Source organism: Callorhinus ursinus, unplaced genomic scaffold (assembly GCF_003265705.2).
Source record: "Callorhinus ursinus isolate GAN/ISIS: 27379988/994484 unplaced genomic scaffold, GSC_fseal_2.0 scaffold75, whole genome shotgun sequence".
NCBI classification, from domain to species: Eukaryota; Metazoa; Chordata; class Mammalia; order Carnivora; family Otariidae; genus Callorhinus; species Callorhinus ursinus.
The window spans coordinates 924500-946826 of record NW_027397137.1 but is presented as its reverse complement, the minus strand read 5'-3'; the positions used below and the strand labels follow the sequence as shown (position 1 = coordinate 946826).

At 37.2% G+C, this 22327-nt stretch overlaps 1 protein-coding gene across 3 annotated transcripts in view; it reads left to right on the top strand.

Moving 5' to 3' along the window:
• Positions 1 to 22327, top strand: part of BRWD1 (bromodomain and WD repeat domain containing 1) — a 113105-nt gene that overhangs the window by 79378 nt on the left and 11400 nt on the right. For all 3 annotated transcript variants that reach the window (XM_073887030.1, XM_073887029.1, XM_025863528.2), the window contains 12 exons: positions 3534 to 3645; positions 4277 to 4338; positions 4848 to 5003; positions 5229 to 5349; positions 6261 to 6386; positions 7868 to 7940; positions 9043 to 9081; positions 10659 to 10805; positions 11425 to 11577; positions 14397 to 14563; positions 18953 to 19173; positions 20656 to 20820. In XM_073887030.1, the coding sequence (XP_073743131.1) occupies positions 3534 to 3645; positions 4277 to 4338; positions 4848 to 5003; positions 5229 to 5349; positions 6261 to 6386; positions 7868 to 7940; positions 9043 to 9081; positions 10659 to 10805; positions 11425 to 11577; positions 14397 to 14563; positions 18953 to 19173; positions 20656 to 20820 (1542 nt within the window). The remainder of the gene's footprint in view (positions 1 to 3533; positions 3646 to 4276; positions 4339 to 4847; positions 5004 to 5228; positions 5350 to 6260; positions 6387 to 7867; positions 7941 to 9042; positions 9082 to 10658; positions 10806 to 11424; positions 11578 to 14396; positions 14564 to 18952; positions 19174 to 20655; positions 20821 to 22327) is intronic.

Genomic DNA, 22327 nt, shown 5'->3' with positions numbered 1-22327 from the left:
CCCAGACTTAAATAGGTTGACTTGAGGAAACCATTCCTCTAAAAAATAAATTCATAGAACACTTACACTTTATAACCCTGAGACATCTGGCTGGACAAAAAAATAAAATTATCTCAGTGTACATGCTAGCTTGACTGTGGTTTTTGTGGTGACCATTTAGGGTGGGCTGGTGGGCTCCTTTGCTTGACTGTGTAGGTCATTAATGTCCATGGGACAAAATTGATGATTGTAAACAGGCCAGGTAATACTAGTTAGCAACTGTAGTATAGTACCCATCTCATAGGTATACGTGTATTACTTTCAGTATGGAATGCTGTCTGGGGAGCTCATATGTTGAGCTTGACTTAGGATCACTTAGGACCACTCATTCTCCTTTTATCAGTTTTGGTCTCTTAGAAATACTAAGTTTTACTCAGCTCTCTTATTAGAAGTATTTAAGTTTTACATCTGGTGTACACATTTGTAAATGATATTAAGACCTCATTAATTTTCCTAGTTTTTGCTGCCTTTTTCTACAGGTACTACAAATAGGTAAATTTTAGATAAATTCCCTGAGCCATCCCTATTTGAAATGAAAGATTGTCAGGGACTGTGGCTGCTCTTAGTAGACTGTTTTTAATGGTAATGTCCACTCAAGTAGTTAGCATTATTTTGGGACTAAAGGTAAAGGAAATTTTTCTTAAAGAAAAACATCTAGCCACACACAGAAACAACAAAAACCAAACTCGAGTCATCTGGAATGTGTGGGAGTTAACAAGTCCTATAGCCAGATTCTGAAGAACTTTCAAGTTTCCCATCTATTATGGCATCTATTCCCATCTATTTATCCAGCCCCCACGATGTCTAAGTTGGAAGCTGTTCTTTCATTCCACCAACATGTGCATCCAAAAATTGTTTTAAACTCCGTTCTCTTTAGCTCAGCTCTAGAGTTGGATTCCCACTTGCCTCTTGCAATTTAGTGGCTTTGTTTCATTTTTGTGGTTGAGAAATGGATCTTCTAATTAATTCAGTTTTGTTCCGCCATAAAATCTTGCCTGTTCTCTTGAAATTTGAGGGGTACTATTAAAAGAAGGTGCTTGATTCTGATTTTCCTATATTGAAAACTTTAATCAAGTTCTACCGTACTATCTTTACTCAAGTTTATCCTACTTGTATAGGCAAAAATTTTTTTTTTTATGCTTAAGGAAAAGCCAGGTTTTACCTTCAGAAAAGTGATTTATTTTTTTAAAAAATTTATTTAAGTGATCTCTATACCAAACGTGGGGCTCTAACTCATGACCCTGAGATTAAGAGTTGCATGTTCCTCTGACTGAGCCAGCTAGGTGCCCCCAGAAAAGTGATTAGGGCTCCTTTTAATTAAAAGTGTTATCTTACACCGAAGAAATACTTTTATTTAAACTGTGAAAGTATCTTCTAGTTTTAGATAAATGAGGAAAAATATTATAAAGTTAATTCTTACTATCAAAGACTGGCTTTTTTATAACCATGTATTTATGTTAGGCCTCTCAAAGTGAAGTTTTGAGAGGCCTAACATAAGTGGCTTCACCACTGGACTTGTTATTACAATAATATCTATTATATAAATACTGTGGGTGGTATTTATGTTAAATTAGGTTATTTACGTTACATAATTGGTAAAAACCAGGGTATTATATCAAATTTTTACTATATGCCTTTCATTTAAAAAGTTAGAACTTACCAAGATTTTTTTCTAAAGTTGAAGTTCTGTTTTAAAATATTTATATTAATGAAATATTATCAAAAGTAGAAATTTATTAATGGCTGAGAGGTGGGTTGAGGGATGAGGGACTTACGGGTTTCTGATGATTTTGGAAAATATGAAATATACATAAAAGTCATGTTTACATGAATTTGAAAATATATTAAGAACCTCAAACCAGGGGTGCCTGGGTGGCTCAGTCAGTGAAGCGGCTGCCATTGGCTCAGGTCATGATCCCAGGGTCCTGGGATTAAGTCCTGCATCAGGCTCCTTGCTCAGCGGGGAGCCTGCTTCTCCCTCTCCCTCTGCCTGCCACTCGCCCTGCTTGTGCTTGTGTGCTTACTCTTGTTCTTTCTCTCTCAAATAAATAATTAAAAAAAAACAAAACCCTCTGGGACACCTGGATGGCTCAGTCAGTTAAACGGGTGCCTTCGGCTCAGGTCATGATCCCAGGGTCCTGGGATCCCTGCTCAGGGGGGAGCCTGCTTCTCCCTCTGCCCGCAGCTCCCCCTGCTTGTGCTTGTTCTCCCTCTCTCTGACAAATAAATAAAATCTTTAAAAAATACCCCTCAAAACAAGTAGCTCCGATAATTGTAGTATTGCTTTTTTTTTTTTTTTTTTTCAGTTTTACGGAATTCAGTGTAAGCACACTTTGGTTAGTTAATACTATTTGTGGGTATTTTATTACATAAATATTCTCTTTCTTGGGTGTGAGATGTAGCATTAATTTTGATTGATACCATTTCTGTAAAACTTTCCTTGAAGAAAGAACTGTGAATCTACCAAGGATAGATAAGTGACTTTTTTTGGTTAGTGATTTTGTTTTGAGAAAGGTGGAAAGCATGGGGTTATTACAGCAGTCTGTGTTTCTTCTGTAGTATTTGTGAAATAGCTCCCATACAGTGTGTTCCTCAGAAGTGTTCTTACAGAATACCTTCAGAAAACGACTGAGGTTAGTTCAAGCACTCTACAGTTATTTGGGTTTGTAGAGGAGTCCTCCTAATATCTACTTCCCTGCTTCTGTTACATCCTGCTGAGATAAAGGAATATTTGGATGTTTAATTTTTTTTTTTAAGCGAGGGAGATGGGAGGGACAAAGGGTGAGGGAGAGAGAATCCTAAGCAAGCTCCATGCCTTAAGTGGGGCTCCATCTCCCGACCCTGAGATCATGCTCTGAGCTGAAACCAACAGTCAGTTGCTCGACCGACTGAACCACCCAGGCGCCCCTGATTTTTTTAAATAATCCATATGTACGTGTTTCCAAGGGTACATCTAGAACTAATTTTTATTGTGAAGTCTTAAGAATTAAAACACTTCCATGTGGCAATATTTATATAGGAACAACTTTAGAATAATCATGGATTAAATCCTCATCATACTTTTATATTTTGTTTTATTCAGGAAATATATATTTCAGAACTGTATATTTAATATACTTATTAAACAAGTATTTATTGATAGTACACATTGTTATAAAAGATTTTTGAGTTTTATTAAACCTTGTTCTTTGTTTCATGTTGTAAAATGTAATGGAACTTATTTTGGAGGTAGGTGTTTAGATCCAGCAAACAACAGCATTTAGTCATAACTATTTTAGTCTGTTACACTGTTTGGTTATATGCCTTAAGGAAATGAAGTGTAACATTGTATCTTTTTACATTGACTTTATCACTGAAGATTGCTGGGAAGTGGGGAAGGGTGGCTAATTTTAAGATAAAGAAGTAATTTCTCTTTTATCTATATCATGGTATTTTATAAATTAAAAATGTTAATCTTGGCAAATTGGTGTCTCAGACTCGGTCATCTCTTACAGGTGACAGGTTCCGATCTATCATTGATGATGCTTGGTGGTTTGGGACAGTGCTAAGTCAAGAGCCATATCAGCCACAGTACCCTGATAGTCATTTCCAGTGCTACATCGTTAGGTCTGTATGCAGTTGAAAATTAATCCTCTATAAACATTCATTCATTGTGGTGGGTGGTTTTATGAAGAACTATTATGTTTCAGGTTAAAGACTATGATTTAGTCTGTCATAAGTCCTGTCAGTCTCCTCCATGCAGTATCTCTAGGACACCCCTGTTGCTTCCTTTTCACCAGTACCCCCTTGGGGCAGGCTCTGCTTGCTTCCCTGGGACCATTTCTGTAGCCGCCTGGTATTTCCTCAGCATAATACTGCAGGATCCTTATTCAGGAGCACACATTACATCATTTCCCTTGTTTATGGAAGTCTGTGCTGCTTTCCCATTGGCTGTGGAATAAAGTCACATTCTGAAGTGTGGCATTCAAGGCTCCATGGTGTCTTTGAGTTTTTTTTTCTTATACCTACCCTATGTAAAGCCACACGGGATTTCTGGCTTTGTCTTTGAACCGCCATACATTTTTATACTTTTTTCTTATATCCTCCTAAAAAAATCTTACTGTTAATATTTAAACTTTTAAAAGCTGCAAAAAGGTTTTCACATTTTTTATTCTTTACTTTTGTAGTGGATACCTAGTTTTTAGCCACAAGTCAATTTTATGAGAGGCTAACTGGACTTTTTGTTTTTTTTTAACAGGTGGGACAATACTGAAATTGAAAAACTTAGCCCATGGGACATGGAACCAATTCCTGATAATGGTATATAATTTTTAAGTAATGAAAATATTTTACCTATGTTTTCAGTTTGGGAAGTGTTTTCAAATTATTATGGTAACTGTGAGCTTTACTAAAACTCCAGACAATTAATGTGTGTCTGGCTCATTAATTCTGATCCTGGGCTTCCGGCTTGATACTGACTGCATCTTAGCAGCCTCACTATCCTTTCTCATACAATCCTGGCTAGTTATTTTGCAGAATTTCTCTTAGTTTGGGCTTTGCTGATACTTACTCATCATCCGGGGTTCGCATTTTTGGCACTAGTGTCACAGAAGTGATATGTGGTCCTCAGAGGCACATGATACCCATTTGTTCTATTACTGAGGATGCTAACCTTCATCTTGTGATTTAGGTGTTGTCTGCCAGGTTTCTCCACTGTAAAGCAGCTACTTTTTCCTTTGTAGTGTCTTGTTTATGAGTTTTGACAACGTAAATATAGTGTATATTTGGTTGATTATTTTTCTTTTTGTTCTTTTTAATGGAATTCATAGTTGATCCACCTGAAGAATTAGGAGCTAGTATTTCTGTCACTTCAGATGAGCTAGAGAAACTGCTCTACAAACCACAAGATGGTGAATGGGGTCAGAAATCGAGAGATGAAGAGTGTGAACGAATTATTAGTGGCATAGATCAACTTTTGAATCTTGGTAAGTTTTTTAGTGTGAAGTTTCATGTTCAAGTTTTCCTTTCCTCAGAAGTATTTTAAAATTGTAGCAAGCTGTGGTTGTGTTCTTCACTACAATTTCTGTTTGCTACTTTTTGGTTGGGCCTGCAGTGTTAAGTGTAGCTCTATTTTTAAATCATTTGTAGAGAAATAATCTCTTAAGAGTAATGAATTTATTGATCAAGAATTCTTCTGTCTGCCTCCACAGACATAGCTGCAGCTTTTGCAGGTCCTGTTGATCTGTGTACGTATCCAAAGTACTGTACTGTGGTAGCTTATCCAACGGATCTGTACACAATTCGAATGAGACTCGTTAATCGCTTTTACAGGTCAGTAGAAACCTCCTTTACAAATAGTTTGAAAGGGTCTTTGGTTGTCCTGACCAGAGTGAACGGAAGTGGTGGTTGATGGTGACAGTGATGGAGAGGGAGCTGATTAGCATTACTTTCTGTTGCATTCTCTTCTTTCATGATGGTCATTTGTGGTCTTATGTGTAAGACACTGTTAGATGTTTAGATGAGAAATACCATGTTTCATTCCTCAATCTTTTGTAGTCTGCTTTTCTTATGAATTATGTTAAGTAGTTAGATATAGTATTTGTTTTTATTTGCATGTTAACATTCCTATTTAGCAGCTCGATTTAAAGATAAAATTTAACTTGGTTGAAGATTGGCCTTTGAAAGATTAATTCCCCAGAGTCATCAGCTTTTTATCTTTGGCTTCTAGAGCACTGGTAACTGTAAAGTTTCTTATCCTCGGTGATTTTTTTTTTTCAAGTAATTTATGGTATTTTTTATAATTCATCTACTTCAAGAAATTAGCTGTACAAAAAACTGGCTTCTTATATTGTTTGTGTAGCCAAACCTGGGAATGTGCATTTGTTCAGAAACCACTCTGCCAGGTTACTCTCTCAGGATTAATGATATTTAACACATTTTCTTCATTGAGTAGCTTCAATTGTATCTCTAGACAAGGTGAAAGGGAGGGTTGCTCTGTTGGTTTTCTGGATTAAGTGATCTGTTAAGATTTTTGGTTTTTAAATGTATTCTCTGTGGTTTAGCTTCTGATATAATTGCTTATAACTGGGATCATGTTGATAGCATTAGAAGGTTATTCGTTGTAACTTTGGCACTTAGATTTAATAATATATTTTGGCTTAATTTTTTTTTTTTTTTTTTTTTTACTTGGTTTCTGTCTTTTCATTTTCTATGTCCTAAATTGCCTACTTTTTATTTTGAAGGAGGCTATCTGCATTAGTTTGGGAAGTCAGATACATAGAACATAATGCCAGGACATTTAATGAACCCGAGAGTGTAATTGCAAGATCAGCTAAGAAGATAACTGACCAACTTTTAAAATTTATAAAGTAAGTTACCTCCTATTACAGATGTTGTGAAAAGGTGACTTTTCATATTGTACCTCTTGCAACCAGCCAGTTTATAATTTTTGCTCTCTGAATTATACCTTTTTAATGTGCTACATTAAATGACATTTCTTTACATATATATCATGAACATAATTTCAGTAAAGGCATGAGAAATTGAACAACCCAAATTTTTCTGTTTTTTAAAACTTTGAACTAATTTTATACTATACAGAGTTGCCCTAAAAATACCCTTCACCCGGTATCCCCTTAGGTTAACATTTTTCGTATCTGTGGTGTCCTCATGAAACATTAAATTCTCCTTGGTGTAATACTAATGACTGCAGTCCAGAACGCCTGTGGATTTTCTCAGCTCTTTACACCAGTAGCCTTGCTCTGTCTTCAGGACGCAGTCCAGACCGCCATGGCTTTCACGCATCTGCTGTTTGTGTGTCCTTTCATCTGTTGCTTGGTTTTCCCTTCTTTCCTGACCTCATCATTTTTTCTCAGCATTTTAGTGGAGAGTATTGAGTTTGGGTTTGTGAGATGTGTTGTCATGACTAGACGGGTCTGCGTCTCTTTGGGGTTGTACCCCATGAGCGTGTTTGTGTAAGTGTGCCTTTGCACATGCTTGCTTTCACTGGGAGATCAGTTTGGAAGAAGGGTAGGATGGAAACTGACTTGGAAAGTGAGATCTGAGTTTTAACCTCATCTGTTCAAGTGAACATTCTGTGTCACTTTGGACAAATTACTCAGCCTGTTTCCTTCAAAATTAATGAGTTTTGCTGTATGATCTTTAATACCTTTTTCTACTATAGCCATGCAAATTGTTGGAAAGAATTATGTATTGGAGAACATGGTTTATAAACTGTGCCATCATTTTCACCATCAGGCTACACACTGGGAAGTAACTGGTTCTAGTCTGTCTCACTTTGCTGGGTTGAATCTGCCTCTTGCCCAGATGACTTGGACTTATTTCCCCTTCTCCAGCACTTTCATTTTTTTCTACTTCGGAAAAATCACATACCCATGTTCATCTTCCTTGTGCGTAGACACTCCTCCTTTAGCATTCTTTCTTCTGTGTGTGTAGTGAAGATATAATTTGCTTTAATTTCTACTTTTCCCCTCTATTTTATTTCCATCAGCCATGTTCTTGGTACTCGCTATATGAATATATTACTAGCGATGATGTGTAGGAAAACTCATCTGCACATTCATCCAGTTGAGCTCATGTATATACTATTTCTGGATTACCAGCTTAAGTTTTATACATACAGAACTGGGCGGGGGGGACTTGCTTTCAGTATTCTAAGATGGTCAGTTGTTTCCACAGAGTGTAGATTAAAAAACCCTGGTATTCCACTGCTTGAAATTAGGCATGCAAACTTGGGGCACTGTTTATATCTTAACCTGCAGTTTGAATTTTTGACAACGGTAGTAACTACATCTGCATACTCTTAAAAACGTGAAAAATTGTTTTTTAGGAATCAAGACTGTACAAATATCTCAGAACTTTCTAACACTTCTGAAAATGATGAGCAAAATGCCGAGGATTTGGTATGAAGTTTGTCAATTTTATAATGATTTTTGTTAATTTCAAATGGTAACTTAAAAATATTGAGTGAAGTAGAAAATATCAATTCTCACTATATTCCAATGAACTATGAAAACTGTTTTGATAAAAATATATATATATATATTTTTATTTTGTTAGTCACCATACAATACATCACCAATTTTCAATGCAGTGATCCACAATTCATTGTTTTCTTACAACCCCCAGCGCTCCAATGCAGTATGTGCCCTCCTTAATACCCATCACCGGGCTAACCCATTCCCCCTACCCCCCTCCCCTCTAAAACCCTCAGTTTGTTTCTCAGGAGAGATGACCCATGAGACACTATGGACTTTGAGAAAAAATATATTTCTTAATTGTCTAGATGTTCAGTGAGGTAATTTGTTTTAACTAGTAATTGCTACCATATAAACAAAATATGTCTATGAATAACATAGCTGCGGAATATGTTCTCTACTTTTGGTAAAACCAATATCTGGGAGTTGGATTTAATTGTAATTAAAAATTCATGAACTTTTACGATGCTCACAGTACCCACAAATTCTTCATTCAAGACGGTATTGAAGTTTAAGGCAGATATCAATGGTGTTGAATAATTTTACTTTATACAGAATCAGGCAGGAAGTTGCAGGAGTTGTAGGAAGGGTATTCTTTAAAAACACTACTCATGTCAGTGTAGTGTCACTTTCTATGCAAGCCCTTATTGTAATTCACTGATTTTCATGCTAATTTTTATTGTAATAAGAATGGGTATACAAATATTTGATTTAGAGAATAAGAAAATGTGTAGAGTAGGAAATTCAGGAAATATAGGAGGAGATGGTTTTTAGGGTTTTATGGGTAGAGGAAAAACACAAATTTAAAGTTGCTTATGCATGTTCTTAGGGAATGTAAGGGGTTATTAAGAATGATTGGTTTGTTGGAGTCGGGGTGCCACAAACGTCATCTGATAGGGTCTGCCTTTTGAGACTTTTGTAAACAAGTTAAAACCCTTGTAAGACCTAATGTCTTTGATATGCTTTTAGATTATTACATTTCTAATGAGAATATTAACACTTAAGCTGCTCTGATTTTTATTCCTAGGATGATAGTGATCTTCCTAAAACATCTTCGGGAAGGAGAGTAAGTTAATCTGCCTGATTGACCTTTGTTGTTTACTTATTCTGTGTTTTAAAAGCAATCTAAGGGGGCGCCTGGGTGGCGCAGTTGGTTAAGTGTCTGACTGTTGATTTCAGCCCAGGTCATGATCTCAGGGTCATGAGATTGAGCCCTGGGTGAGGCCCAGTGCTGAGCCCTGGAGCCTGCCTTTAAGATCCTCTCTCTCTCCCCCCACCCCACCCTAGCCTTGCGAGCATGCACATGCTTTCTCTCTCTCTCTCTCTCTCTCAAAAAAAAAAAAAATAGCTTAACATTTTAAATGTTATCCAAATGCTGCTTAAATTTAAGCTTTTTACCGTATTAATTTTCCTAATACACTTGCCCCAAATAACACTGAAGAAGTTAGACTTGAATTATTGTCATCTGATTGTCATTTTCATATAATTTCATTTTTAAGCAGACTCCCAAGTGTTTAGTAACTCTTTAGTATTTGTTTGCTATGGCTGCTATAGCAAATTACAAATCTAGTGGCTTAAACAATTTTAAAAAATGGTGTTGGGGCGTCTGGGTGGCTCAGTTGGTTAAACATCTACCTTCGGCTCAGATCATGATCCTAGGACCCTGGGATCGAGCCCTGCCTTGGGCTCCCTGCACAGTGGGGAGCCTGCTTCTCCCTCTCCCTCTGCCTGCCACTCCACCTGCTTGTGCTCGCTCCCTCTGTTAAATAAATAAAATCTTAAAAAAAAAAAAAAAGGTCTTCTGTAGATTAGCAGTTGGACATGGGTCTCTGTGAGCTAAAATCAGTGTCAGCATAGCTGTGTTCCTTTCTGGAAGCTGTAGGGTAGAATCCCTTTCCTTGTGTTTTTCCAGCTTCTAGAGGTTCATGTCACCTCTTTTATATTCAGGCCAGCAGCTTGAAGTCTCTGGCTCTGACTCTTCTGCCTCACTCTGTTTTGTTTGTTTAAGATTTATTTATTTTAGAGAGAGAGCGAGCGCGCACAAGTGGGAGGGGGAGAGGGAGAGGGAGAGAGAATCCCAAGCAGATTCTGTGCTGTGTGCGGTGTCCAGTGCAGGGCTCAGTCTCACGACCCTGAGACCATGACCTGAGCCAAAACCAAGAGTCGGATGCTTAACCAACTGAACCACCCAGGTGCCCCCTCTTCTGCCTCACTCTTAAAAGGACCTTTGTGATTACATTGGGCCAATCCTGATAATCCAGGACAGTCTTCCCGTGTCAAGATCCATGCCTTTAGTCAGGTCTGCCATGTAAAGTGACAGTCATGAGTTCTTAGGATGTGGGTATCTTTGGAGCCATTAATTAGCCTACCAGGTTATCCCAGGTGGTACCTCATATTCTGTGAAAATATTCTCTATACTTGGGAGATAAGTGGTGGGATGAACAATATTTTCAGAGTAAAGGGTGTGATGCTATTGGGTTTTTACAGAAAAGTGGGTTTTTTCCAAGTAGGCAGAAAATAAGAGTAGCCCTATTGTTACAGTACAGAAGACAACTCACTTGGATTTTTACCACCATACTGTGCCATATCACTCTTAAATTTTCAAGACTGAAAAAACTTTTAATACTGTAAATGTGTTTTTAGGTCCATGATTGGAAAAAAAGGAGCATCAAAGCGACCAACTATGTTGAAAGGAACTGGAAGAAACAGTGTAAGGAACTAGTGAACTTAATTTTTCAGTGTGAAGATTCTGAACCATTTAGACAACCTGTTGATTTGGTTGAATATCCAGTAAGTTGTCGTTGTTTGAACGTTTGGGTCTTTTCTTGTTTTGTATAGAGATTGGGGTGGAAGTATTTACAGTAAGCTTTAATGAATAAGATGTCTTAGCTTCATGTTAACTTTGTCTCTTACCACTGAGTGGAAGAGTTGTATTTTTTTCTTGAATCTATAGACTCCCTTGTAACTTGGGCTGCGACTTAGTTAATCACTGCTGCATCATAATGGGAGGATTCTACATGGTTATTATCTTAGTAGGGCCAGCCCCAGGAAAACTGTAAATTGGATAAAAGCATCTGTATTCATTCCTTCAGTATGGGTAATGGGAAATGACCTTAAAAAAAAAAAAAAGATTATAAAACACAAATTTACTCTAGGAAGCTTGGAAATTATGTAAGAGTGTAAAGAAGGAAATAAAAATCATTCTATGTCCTACCAAGTATATCATTTTGGTATATTTCTTATCTTGTCTTAATATCTGGGTCTCTTTTTAAAAATTATGGATGATTCTTAAGGTCTCCTTCTAACCTTTTTCTCCTCTCTCATTTTGAATATTTTAGAGATCTGATGCACTTGGATTTCTAAAAGTAGGAATCAAATCTTTGAACTAATTATTGTTTTTAAAACCTAGGACTACCGAGATATTATAGATACTCCAATGGATTTTGGAACAGTAAGGGAAACTTTAGAAGCAGGAAATTATGACAGCCCTTTGGAATTTTGCAAAGACATCCGGTTGATATTTAGCAATGCAAAAGCATATACACCAAACAAAAGATCAAAGGTAATTTTAAAAGTGGTTATCAGAGAAAAAAGTGCGTAATCTATGTTGATGGTCATTTTCCACTTGCTGATAAATGTTGGAACATTACAGATAAGTGAAGAGAGAGACCACTGGTAAGAATAGCGCTCTGCCGCTGCCCAGATGTCTGCGGTTGGTCCCTTACAGCAATTCACGTTTACCTTTCCTGAAGTTGTATAAACAAGTGGGTATTGGTGGGAGTGAGGCTGCTGGTGAACTTGATACATAGAATGAGAAAAACCTGTGTTTTCATACATGTAGGACTCTTGACAAGTGGATTAGAAATTTACTGAGAGAGGCTGGAAGGATATTCCAAGCAAGCGAAGGAAGATCTGAAGCAGGGGTGGGACTGCTGACGCTCTACTGATATTTCGGATGCAAAGAGGAAGCACGCTTGCGATCTGATTCTTTAAGAACACTAAGAGAGAGGGCATCCCTGAAGTCGTATTAAAATGTTACACATTGGATAACTTTTCAAAATTTGTTGAAGCATAATAAATGTACAAAAGGGTACATATACTCTCAGCGAATTTTCACGAATATCACAAAACCCTTGTAGCCAGTGTGTGTTGGGTAATTGAAAAAACAGCAATGATTTGAGAAGATCTTAGAGCACTTGCTTAATATTGTAGCACCTTGTCTATGATCAGTGACTATCACTGCTAATTAACCATTTTGCCTTAATTTCACTTTCTCTTCATTATTTATTACCAGACTCCCTGTGTTATTTTTAATCTGAGAACTCTTTCCTTGCATTCAATATGCAAATTTAACATCAATTTAAACATCACTCTAACGTCGTCTTTTTTCCACGCTTGTGTTATTGTCAGTATTCATCATTAGTGAGACACTTTCTTTCCAGAAAGAAAATAAATCTCATTCGTGCCTCTTTCCCCTTTTATTTTAAAATACATATTTGAGGATACATCACCCATTTACAGTGTACAATTTATTGGATTTTTGGTTATTATGTTACCAGATTTTCAAAGTTGTGGTTAAACATGTGTAACATAAACTTTATTATTTTAACCACTTTTAAGGGTACAATTCATTGACATTATATTCACAGTGTTGCTTAGCTTTCCAAAACTCTCTTGTCAACCCACACAGAAGTCCTAACTGCTGAGCAGTAACTCCACACTCTCCTTCTCCCAGCCCTTGATAATAATGTCTCCTCTCCTTTGTCGGTATGCATCTGCCTATTCTAGATGTTTCATGTAAGTGGACTCACACAGCATGTCCTTTTGTGTTGGGCTTCTCTCACTCAGCAGAACATCTGAAAGGTTCATCCATGTTGTAACGTGTATGAGAACTTTATTCCTTTTATGCCTGAATAATACTCCATCGTATGGGTATATGACATTTTGTTTATCTCTTCATTTCCTGCTGGACAGTTGAATTGTTTCTGCTTTTGGGGTATTATGCGTAATGCTGCCATGAATATGGATCACGTCATCTGTGAAGAGCGATAGTTTCACTTTTAGCTTTACAATCTGATTTTTATTTCTCTTTTTGTCTAATTATTCTGGCTAGAATTTAAAGTGCATTGGTGAAAGGAGGCAATCTTATTCCTCATCTCAGGGGGAATGATTTTCCGTCTTTCACCATTGTATATGATGATGACTCTGGGTTTTTTATTTTTTTTAATTTTTTAAATTTTTAAAAAATTTTTCTTTATAACTGGGTTTTTTTCATACATGCCGTCTTTTCATTTTGAGGAGCTAATAATTTTAACACCCGTTTTTGTTAAATGTTTATGTTCAAATGTATCACTGAATTTTACATAAAACCTAATGAGAAGACAGATAATATGAAGAATCAGAGGTTTCAAACTTTATATGATTAAGAAAACAAATCACTTTTAAAACTGGTGACTTACACTAGAATTCAGATTTGAAGGAAAAGAATAAATTTAAGGTATATACAAAATACTGGAAGTAATTGTCAAAGATCATTTCAAAGATGAAGTGGGATTTTGAATTTCACATGTATTGTGAATATGTATATAAAGCATATAGGAAATTCATGTATCCCAAACACTTTTTTTTAAAGATTCTTTAGTGTTAGTCTCTCCACCATTCAGCCCAGTGCATCAGAGTGATTTTTACGTAGCTTTTGAACATTAGACTTTTTCACTTACTTTCCAAGAATGATTGTGAATGAGTCGAGAGAGTACTTCCTGTAAATACATAGCTGTACCAAAGTTATTTACAGTAGCACTTAACATCACACTGCTTGAATTCTTTGAAAGATTTGATACTATTTAATTGTAAAACTTAGTCTTTCATATCTTTTAAAGTTCTAGGGCCTATTTTCTTCTCCAGGAGGAAGATAGCCTTTGGTCTGTAATTCATGTTTAGATCTGGGTGGCAACAGAGCCTGTCACATTGCAAGTTGGAGACCAGGGTGAAAGTGCCTTTGTTTCCTCATCCCAAGGAGACACTGCTCTTTTGCTGCCTAATAAATAGCAATCCTAAAACCCACCAACTTCTCATCCAACTTTGGGAGAAGGGGACATTTTTTTTTGGATTTGTACATGTAAATGTGAAAATGTGAAAAGCCAAATGAGAACCATTGACATGTAGACATCAGTCCCAGATTCCAGAGAATTGCTTGATTTAAAACAACTTTCTTTTCGTCTGAGAGGTGTATGTCTGATGCTGCCTGTTTCTTGCAGGTGTCACTGTTATAGACAACAGTGATAGAATAGATTGCAAGTAGCCTGTGTGTTATACATTTTTTTTGTGAAAGTATTTTAAAAGATATGTTGTAGTTCTAGTTTTGCTTTCATATCCTTGCAGATTTACAGTATGACCTTGAGATTGTCTGCCTTATTTGAAGAAAAAATGAAGAAAATCTCCTCTGATTTTAAAATTGGTCAAAAATTCAGTGAAAAACTTCGAAGAAGCCAGAGGTTCAAGAGACGGCAAAATTGTAACCGTGTCAATCAGGCTAACAAAAGTATCAGGTGAATTGGTTATTGCAGGCTTTGTATGCAAGTAGACAAATTTCAGGTTGTGATACTTCTTTAATTTTATTATGCTAAAATGATCAGGAGTACAGTATGTTCAGAAAGATTAGTTTTTTAAGGCTTGAAAGCACTGCGTATAGAGCTACTGTAGAATTTGTAATTAGGTAAATTTTAAAGCATTTAATGAAAATGACAGATTTAAAAAATGTTAGGATTAAAGTATTATTTATTACATAGGAAGCTTTTTTTTTAGTGCAGAGAGTAAAGTGGTTACTTTGTGTGACCGCTGAGCGTTTGACTGTGTAAGGGAAATATCGAAGAAACATTATGCACCCTATTTTTTTTCTGAGGATTGGTTGTAAAATATAAAATAGAGGGCTTATTCTCTATGAGGAATTTAATATTACGTTCTGTCTTTGACCGCGTAGCTTACATTGATAACAGATTTCCAGGTACTTTAAAGTGTTGAAATGTGAAAATGGAGTAATTCAGTGTTTAGTCTGTGTCCAGCCTCCTTTTGAACATGCACTGAACGATGATGGGTGTCTACCTGCGAATTTGGGGATTAAACTCTGCATCTCAATTCAGAACTGTCTCCTTCAGATTCATACTATTGATTCTCATAAGAAGTTTGTTCTAGGCTTAGCTTCCTCCCTTCCTTTTTTGTGCTATTGTCAGATTACATCTTTATATATTATGGTTTATCTAGTTTTCCTTAATATTGCTTAGGAAAAGAAAAAAATCATTTATACTATTAATTATATTTACATACGTGATTACCTTTCCCAGTAGTTTTTATTTTTTGTGTGGAGTGAGTTACCCTCTTGGTGTCCTTTCTTTTCAGCCTGATGTCCTTTAGTGTTTCTTACACGGTGCATGTGCTAGCAATTCATTCTGATCGGTTTTTGTTGGAGACTAGTTTTGCTGGATATAGACTTCCTAGTTGACAGTGTTTGCTCTCCGTCCCCCACTAGCCACACACACATTTTGAGTATTGCCTCCCACTGCCTGCTGACCTCCGTTGTTTCCCGTGAGAAGTCAGCTAGTTGTGCTACTTATGTAGCACAGACGGAATGGTTTTTCTCTTGCTGCTTTGAAAATTCTGTCTTCGTTTTGCACCCGACTATGATGTGTGTAGGAATTTTTCCAGCTTTGTAGAGGAATGTTTTTCATCAAATCTGGGTGGTTTCTAGCCATTACTCAAATTATTTCCTGCCCCTTCCCTCTCATTTGGGGGCTCCTACTGTACATATGTGGATATGATGGATGGTCTCCCACAGGCCTCTGAGGCTCTCTTCATTTTTCCTTCTCTTCCTGTTCTTCAGGTGGGATAATACTCACTCACCTACCAAGGTCACGGATTCCTGTACCAGCTCACATCTGCTGCTGAGCCCGTCTCCTGAATGTCTGTTTCAGTTATTATGCTTTTCAACTCCAGAATCTCTGTTTGTTTTTTTGTTTTGTTTTTTTTTTTTTGTAATTTCTGTGTCTTTCATGGATATTCTCTGTCATCTTCCTTTTATTCTGTAAACATTTTTTCATTTGGTTTTTCAAATGTGTTTATAATAGTTGATTTAAATATCTTTAGTTCAACATCTGGGTCCTTTCAGAGACTGTTTCTGTTGCCTGCATTTTTACCTGTATGTGGGCAAACTTCCTTGACTCTTGGTATGTCTTGTACTGTTCTGTTGGAAACAGTACATACTTAATAAAGTAATGTTGCCATTCTGGAAATACCATCTCTTCAGGTTTTCTTATTGCTCTTTGTTAACATATTGTAGAAACTGGATTCTGATCCTTCTCCCTCCCTCAGTGATGGTGCTTGTTGCTGGTTTTGTTTAGTGAGTTGCCTAAACCATTTCTGTAGTCTGTCTTTCCTGCAATGTTAAGCCACTGAAATCTGCTTTTTAAAAATTAAAAAAAAAAAAGAAAAAAGATGGGGCTGTGTTCCTGAATGTCTTCCCTAACTTAGCATAGCTCAGTGATCAGAAATTTGTGCTTACACACTTGAAGTAAGCCTTCCACCCTTTTCTGAAGAAGGTCTTTGTGTGGAGTGGGGCAGACTTCACCTTCTGCCTATATTTTTCCAGGCGTGAGTCTCAAGGTCTGCCAAGGACAGCTGGGTAACAGGGCTCTCCTTGAGTATGTGTAGAACTTCCCACATCCCCAGGAAGACATTGGAGCTTTTCAAAGGCTCTTGTGACTGTCTCATTCCCTAGATCTCCTTTAAATTTTTGGCTGAACTTCTGTTGGCTCTAACCAGTGTCACAGCTTAGGCAGCTGTGTGGTTGGCCTGGCTGGATTGCTGACAGTGAGTTTGGTGCCCTGGGGCAGAGCATGCGCTGCTTGGTGAAGCTCCCAAATCAGGCCCGGCTCCCGTTGCTTCTTCATCCTGGTCCTCAAGGCTGTGCCACAGAATTGGGGTGTGCATGACTGGGAGGAGCCCAAAGTTAAAATGCCAAAAATTCCAGTCAAGTTTTTTCTTAGATTCAGAAGGTTTTCTTGAATAAACACTTTTTAATTGGTTAAATGCCTGTGATTACTTTCCAGAGTTGTGAAATGACTTTTTTGGATGATTTTGCCAGTTTTATCTTTGCTTTTTGGGTGAGAGGATCTGCCAAAGTCTTCCTCGCATCCCTGCCCCCTTGTTTAGACTAACAGAGCTGCCCTGAAACAGGTAAACCTGTGCTCCTTAGGTAAATGAGTTTGTCCTGTTTAGCTGCTTCACAGCCTGTAATTCAGGGACACACATCACGAAGTACTTACTATGTGAGTCCTCCGCGCCTTTTTTTTTTTTCAACTTTTAATTCTGAAATAAGTTCAGAATTACAGAAAAGCTGAAGAATAATTGAAAGAACTACTTTATACTCCTTACCTGGACCCACCGATTTTTCATAGTATGTTAACATTTGCTTTATCGTTCCTTTATCTTTTTGTTACATGTTTTTCTTCTGAATCATTCAAAAGAATATTTCTGACATCCTGCTCCTTTACCCCTAAATACTTAGTGTGGATTTGCAAAAAAAAAAAAAAAATTCTAACCACACCTTACTGTATTTCTACCATTGACCCAATAATGTCCTTAGGGCGAATTTTCTTTTTTTTTAATCTAGACCCAAAGGAGGATCTTGCATTGCATATAGTTACTGTTTCTTTAGTCTGTTGTTTAAAAAAATATTAACTCATTTAATCATCACGCAATCCTGTTTTCTTTTTCTTTTTTTTTTAAGTAATCTCTACACACAATGAGGGGTTCGAATTCACAACCCTGAGATCAAGTCACAGGCTCCACTGACTGAGCCAGCCAGGCGCCCTTCTTTAATTTTAATTAGGAATTTTATTTTCAACCTTTGTCTTCTTAATTGACATTTTTGGAGAGTATAGGTCATTTATTTTATAAAATGAACCTCAGTTTGGGTTTTTCTGTTACCGTATGAGTTTAATTTTTTTGTTTAATTATTTTAAAAAACTCTCTCTTTGAACCAATGAAGAGTCTAACAGTTGAGAAAGACATAGGATAAAAGGGGACCAATCTTACTCCGGAGGTATTTACCACTTGTTTTCTGTTTAAAATGAAGATTATGATGAATATGAGCATGTAATTATTTCTTTTTGTATTTATTTGTCCTTCAGTTGATGGTAATGGAAGTTAATATTTTGACATAAGCTTGAAATTTCTTGATGACAAAACAGCTGCTGCTTTAGAGAACCTTGTGGTTGTCTTTAAGCTCAGATTAGATTCTCTTAAAAGCTCCTTTATCTTGTTGTTTTAAATGAAAATAGGATTTTTCATCATGAATATTACCCAGATCTGTAATTTAAGACCAAAGACTGTCTTGTCCTAAACTTCTACTTTTTCTTCATAATCCATGGCTGAGGGACCCAACACGGTGAACTAGTTGGTACTTTAAACAGATTGGTCGTAGAAAAAACTACCTTGTTCTGATCTCTTTTTTTTGCCTCTGTTCTTACTGTTTAGGTTTTGTTGCTTTCTCCTCTTAATTTTATACAGTCTTTAGGAACATATAAATAGATGAGAGAGAAAATTGTGTCTTACTGAGACTCAGTTTTGTAATATGAATGAATGCCGGTATTACAGAAATGTTGGCTCTTCTTATTAGCATTTAATCCAAAGAACTTATGATATTCAGTCTGACTCTGTAAGTCTGCTCCTTGGATCATTGTTCATTACTCCAGTTTGGAATAAAATTATGTCCAATTTAGAGTAAGAATATTCGTCGTAATCCATGTCAGAATAAGATGTTAACAATGAATATTTTAATGTTTTGATCATAAAATTATTCTCAGGTTAAGTAATAGTATACTTCTACTCAGGCAATCTTGTTTTAATTAGATTTTGTTTCCTTTGTTCCTGTCTTTGACCAGAAATATCAAGCAGAAGCGGTTAAAGTCTCAGACAAAAGTAATTCCTGAATTGGTAGGTTCTCCTACCCAGTCTACCTCCAGTAGGGCCGCTTATTCTGCCCACCAGAAGACAAGTGCTAGTGTTTCTTCAGGGGTGACGTCTGGTGACTCCTCAGACTCAGCAGGATCGTCAGAAAGAATAAGTAGGCCTGTCACTCTACACAATGGCTCTACGTTATCTGGTGAGACTATCCAGCACTCACATGTATAGCACTGCCAGTTAATGTGGGTTCAGGGGAAAGAATAAATGAGATTGGCCTACCAGTTGAGGAATTTACAATTCAATGATAGAGTCAGAAGTAACAAATGCGCAGCAGTTACTGTATGTTTGATAAGTGCTGGTCTTTGCAAATGGTGCAGCCACATTCTATGCAAACTTGAATCTTCTACATTTTAAATCATGGGATATAAATATCACACTTTGTATGCAAAATGTGATGCTTTTGTTTTTCTTTAAATTAAAAAAAAAAGGCATCATCATCATGTGAGCTTAAAACTGGATGGCCTAGTAAATTCTAAGCTCTTTATGTTCTTGGCTGTTTGGTAGTATAACTAGAGCTGATCCTAACCCTTTGTTAGCATTGTGGGAATGAGGCTGTGGTGGGTGTATACTTCCCTGTTGCTCTGAGTGATTCTGGTGACTTGTGGTGATAGTGTAAAAATTACTATAACTTAATATTAAGGACCAAGGAGGTAGAATAGCCACATAGTAGAGTGGCAAGCCTTACAGAAGAGTCTGGATTACTTAATTGGGTCCCTTGATGAGTAAGGGAATCACATGATGAATTTTGCTTCAGGAAGATCAGTCACTTTGGCAGTAATATGCAGGGAAGGGGAAGACTCTAGAAACTGAGTCCATGTGCTGGGGAGTGGAATGGAATAGAATAGGAGCAGTCAGAGTGGCAGACGGTGAGAGGAAGAAACACAACTTGGTGACTGATGTCCTTCTAATGCAGCCACTTTCTTTAATGCAGAGTTGGGGTTGTGTTTGTGGAGCAAAACTTTTATCTTTTAGCAACGTGCTCCTGCTCACTTTGATGAAACTCTCATTCTGTGATATGTATGTAAGGATGGAGTGAACGAAAGAGCGGGAAGCTTCTCTGTACCATGTTCACCCTGGAGCATGCACTCATTCAGTGAAGTAGTAGGGAGAGGTGACCTGTACTGTTTATTTTTTCTATCCCTCCCTCCCCCTTTCTGGTAGAATATGGGAAAATGACCTCTTGAGCTGAAAGCATGTGTGGTACCACTGTGCTGTTACAGGGGTTACTAGCAAAAGGCCTGAAAGTGTGTCCACTGACGTGAGACTTAACAGTGGTTGTCTTTCCTACAGGATATACCGGTCTCATAGGATAGAAGTGGGGGCTAATTACATTTTTAAATGGAAGTTTATGAAATATGTACTATGAACTATATTTTCTGAAGCCAACTCAGGATTAATATGCTCCTTTCAGAAATAAGAGAACAAATTTGATTTGTAATGCTGATTACCTACTTTTTAATGCCAGAATTTTATGAGCTGGTCTTTGAAATGGTTTTTAAAAATAACAATCTCTTCTAAGTATTTTTGAGCATCTTCTTTTAATCTGTTTTTATGAAGCAACTGCTTGTGTGTATAAAGATAGAATATGTGTGATGAACTGTTGATGCTTTGTTTTTCTTAGAAAGTGAAATGGAAGATTCCTTAGGTACCTCTTCATCATCAGCTTCAAATAGTTCAGAGGAAAGCAAAGAGAGTTCAAGACCTCGTGAATCTTCCTTACGTAGTGGGCTGGCCAGAAGCAGTAATCTCAGGGTGACCAGAACCAGAGCTGCTCAAAGAAAAACTGGTAAGACTCAGTGTTTGGTACTTTGGAGGAATGTGTATCAAGGGAATCCATAAGCTAAGCATGGAATGGTTTATTGTTTTTTTTTTTAATTTTTTATTGTTATGTTAATCACCATATATTACATCATTAGTTTTTGGGGAATGGTTTATTGTTTTAATGTATCTACTACATATGGTTAAATGTCCTTTTTAGATTTTTTTTTTTTAAGATTTTATTTATTTATTTGTCAGAGAGAGAGAACACAAGCAGGCTCCTCGCCGAGCAGGGAGTCTGATGCAGGACTCGATCCCACAACCCTGGGATCATGACCTGAGCTGAAGGCACATGCTTATACTAACTGAGCCATCCAGGCGTCCTTCCTTTTTAGATTTTTTTAAAAATTGAGATATAATTGACATATATTCTATTTCAGGTGTACAACATAATGATTTGATATTTGTATACACTGCAAAATGATCACAAAAAGTGCAGTTACTGTCCGTTACTGTACGTAAAGTTTTTCTTTATTTCTTGTGATGAGGACTATTAAGATTTACTCTTAGCAGCTTTCAGGTATGCAAGAGTATTAACTATATAGTCATGCTGTACATTACATCCCTGTGACTTACAACTGGAAGTTTGTACCTTTTGATCTCCTTCACCTCCCCTCCCCTCCCCCACAAATCTGTTCTGATCAGTGAGCTTAGTTTTTTGGTTGGTTTTGGTTGTTTTGTCTGTTAGGTTCCACATACAAGTGAAATCACACAGTATTTGTCTCTCTCCGTTGACTTATTTCGCTTAGCATAACACCTTCAAGGTCCATCCATGTTGTCACAAATGACAAGATTCCATTCTTTTTTTTTTTTTAAAGATTTTATTTATTTGACAGAGACAGCAAAAGAGGGAACACAAACAGGGGCGAGGAACAGGAGAGGGAGAAGCAGACTTCCCACTGAGCAGGGAGCCCGATGCGGGGCTCGATCCCAGGACCCTGGGATCATGACCTGAGCTGAAGGCAGACGCCCAACGACTGAGCCACCCAGGCGCCCCTGCATTCTTTTTTATGACTGAATAATATTCCATTGTATAGATACACCACATCATCTTTTCCATTCATCCGTCGATGGGTGCCTTGTTTGTTTCTGTATCTTGGCTTTTGTAAGTAATGCTGTAATGAAATTGGGGTGCAGATATCTTTTTAAATTAGTGCTTAGGTTCTGCGTGGAGCACTGGGTGTTATGCACAAACAATGAATCATGGAACACTACGTCAAAAACTAATGATGTAATGTATGGTGATTAACATAACAATAAAAATAAATTAGGTCTTAGTTTTTTTTTTTTTTTTAAAGATTTTATTTATTTGACAGAGAGAGACAGTGAGAGAGGGAACACAAGCAGGGGGAGTGGGAGAGGGAGAAGCAGGCTTCCCGCTGAGCAGGGAGCCCGATGCAGGGCTCGATCCCAGGACCCTGGGATCATGACCCGAGCCAGAGGCAGACGCTTAATGACTGAGCCACCCAGGCGCC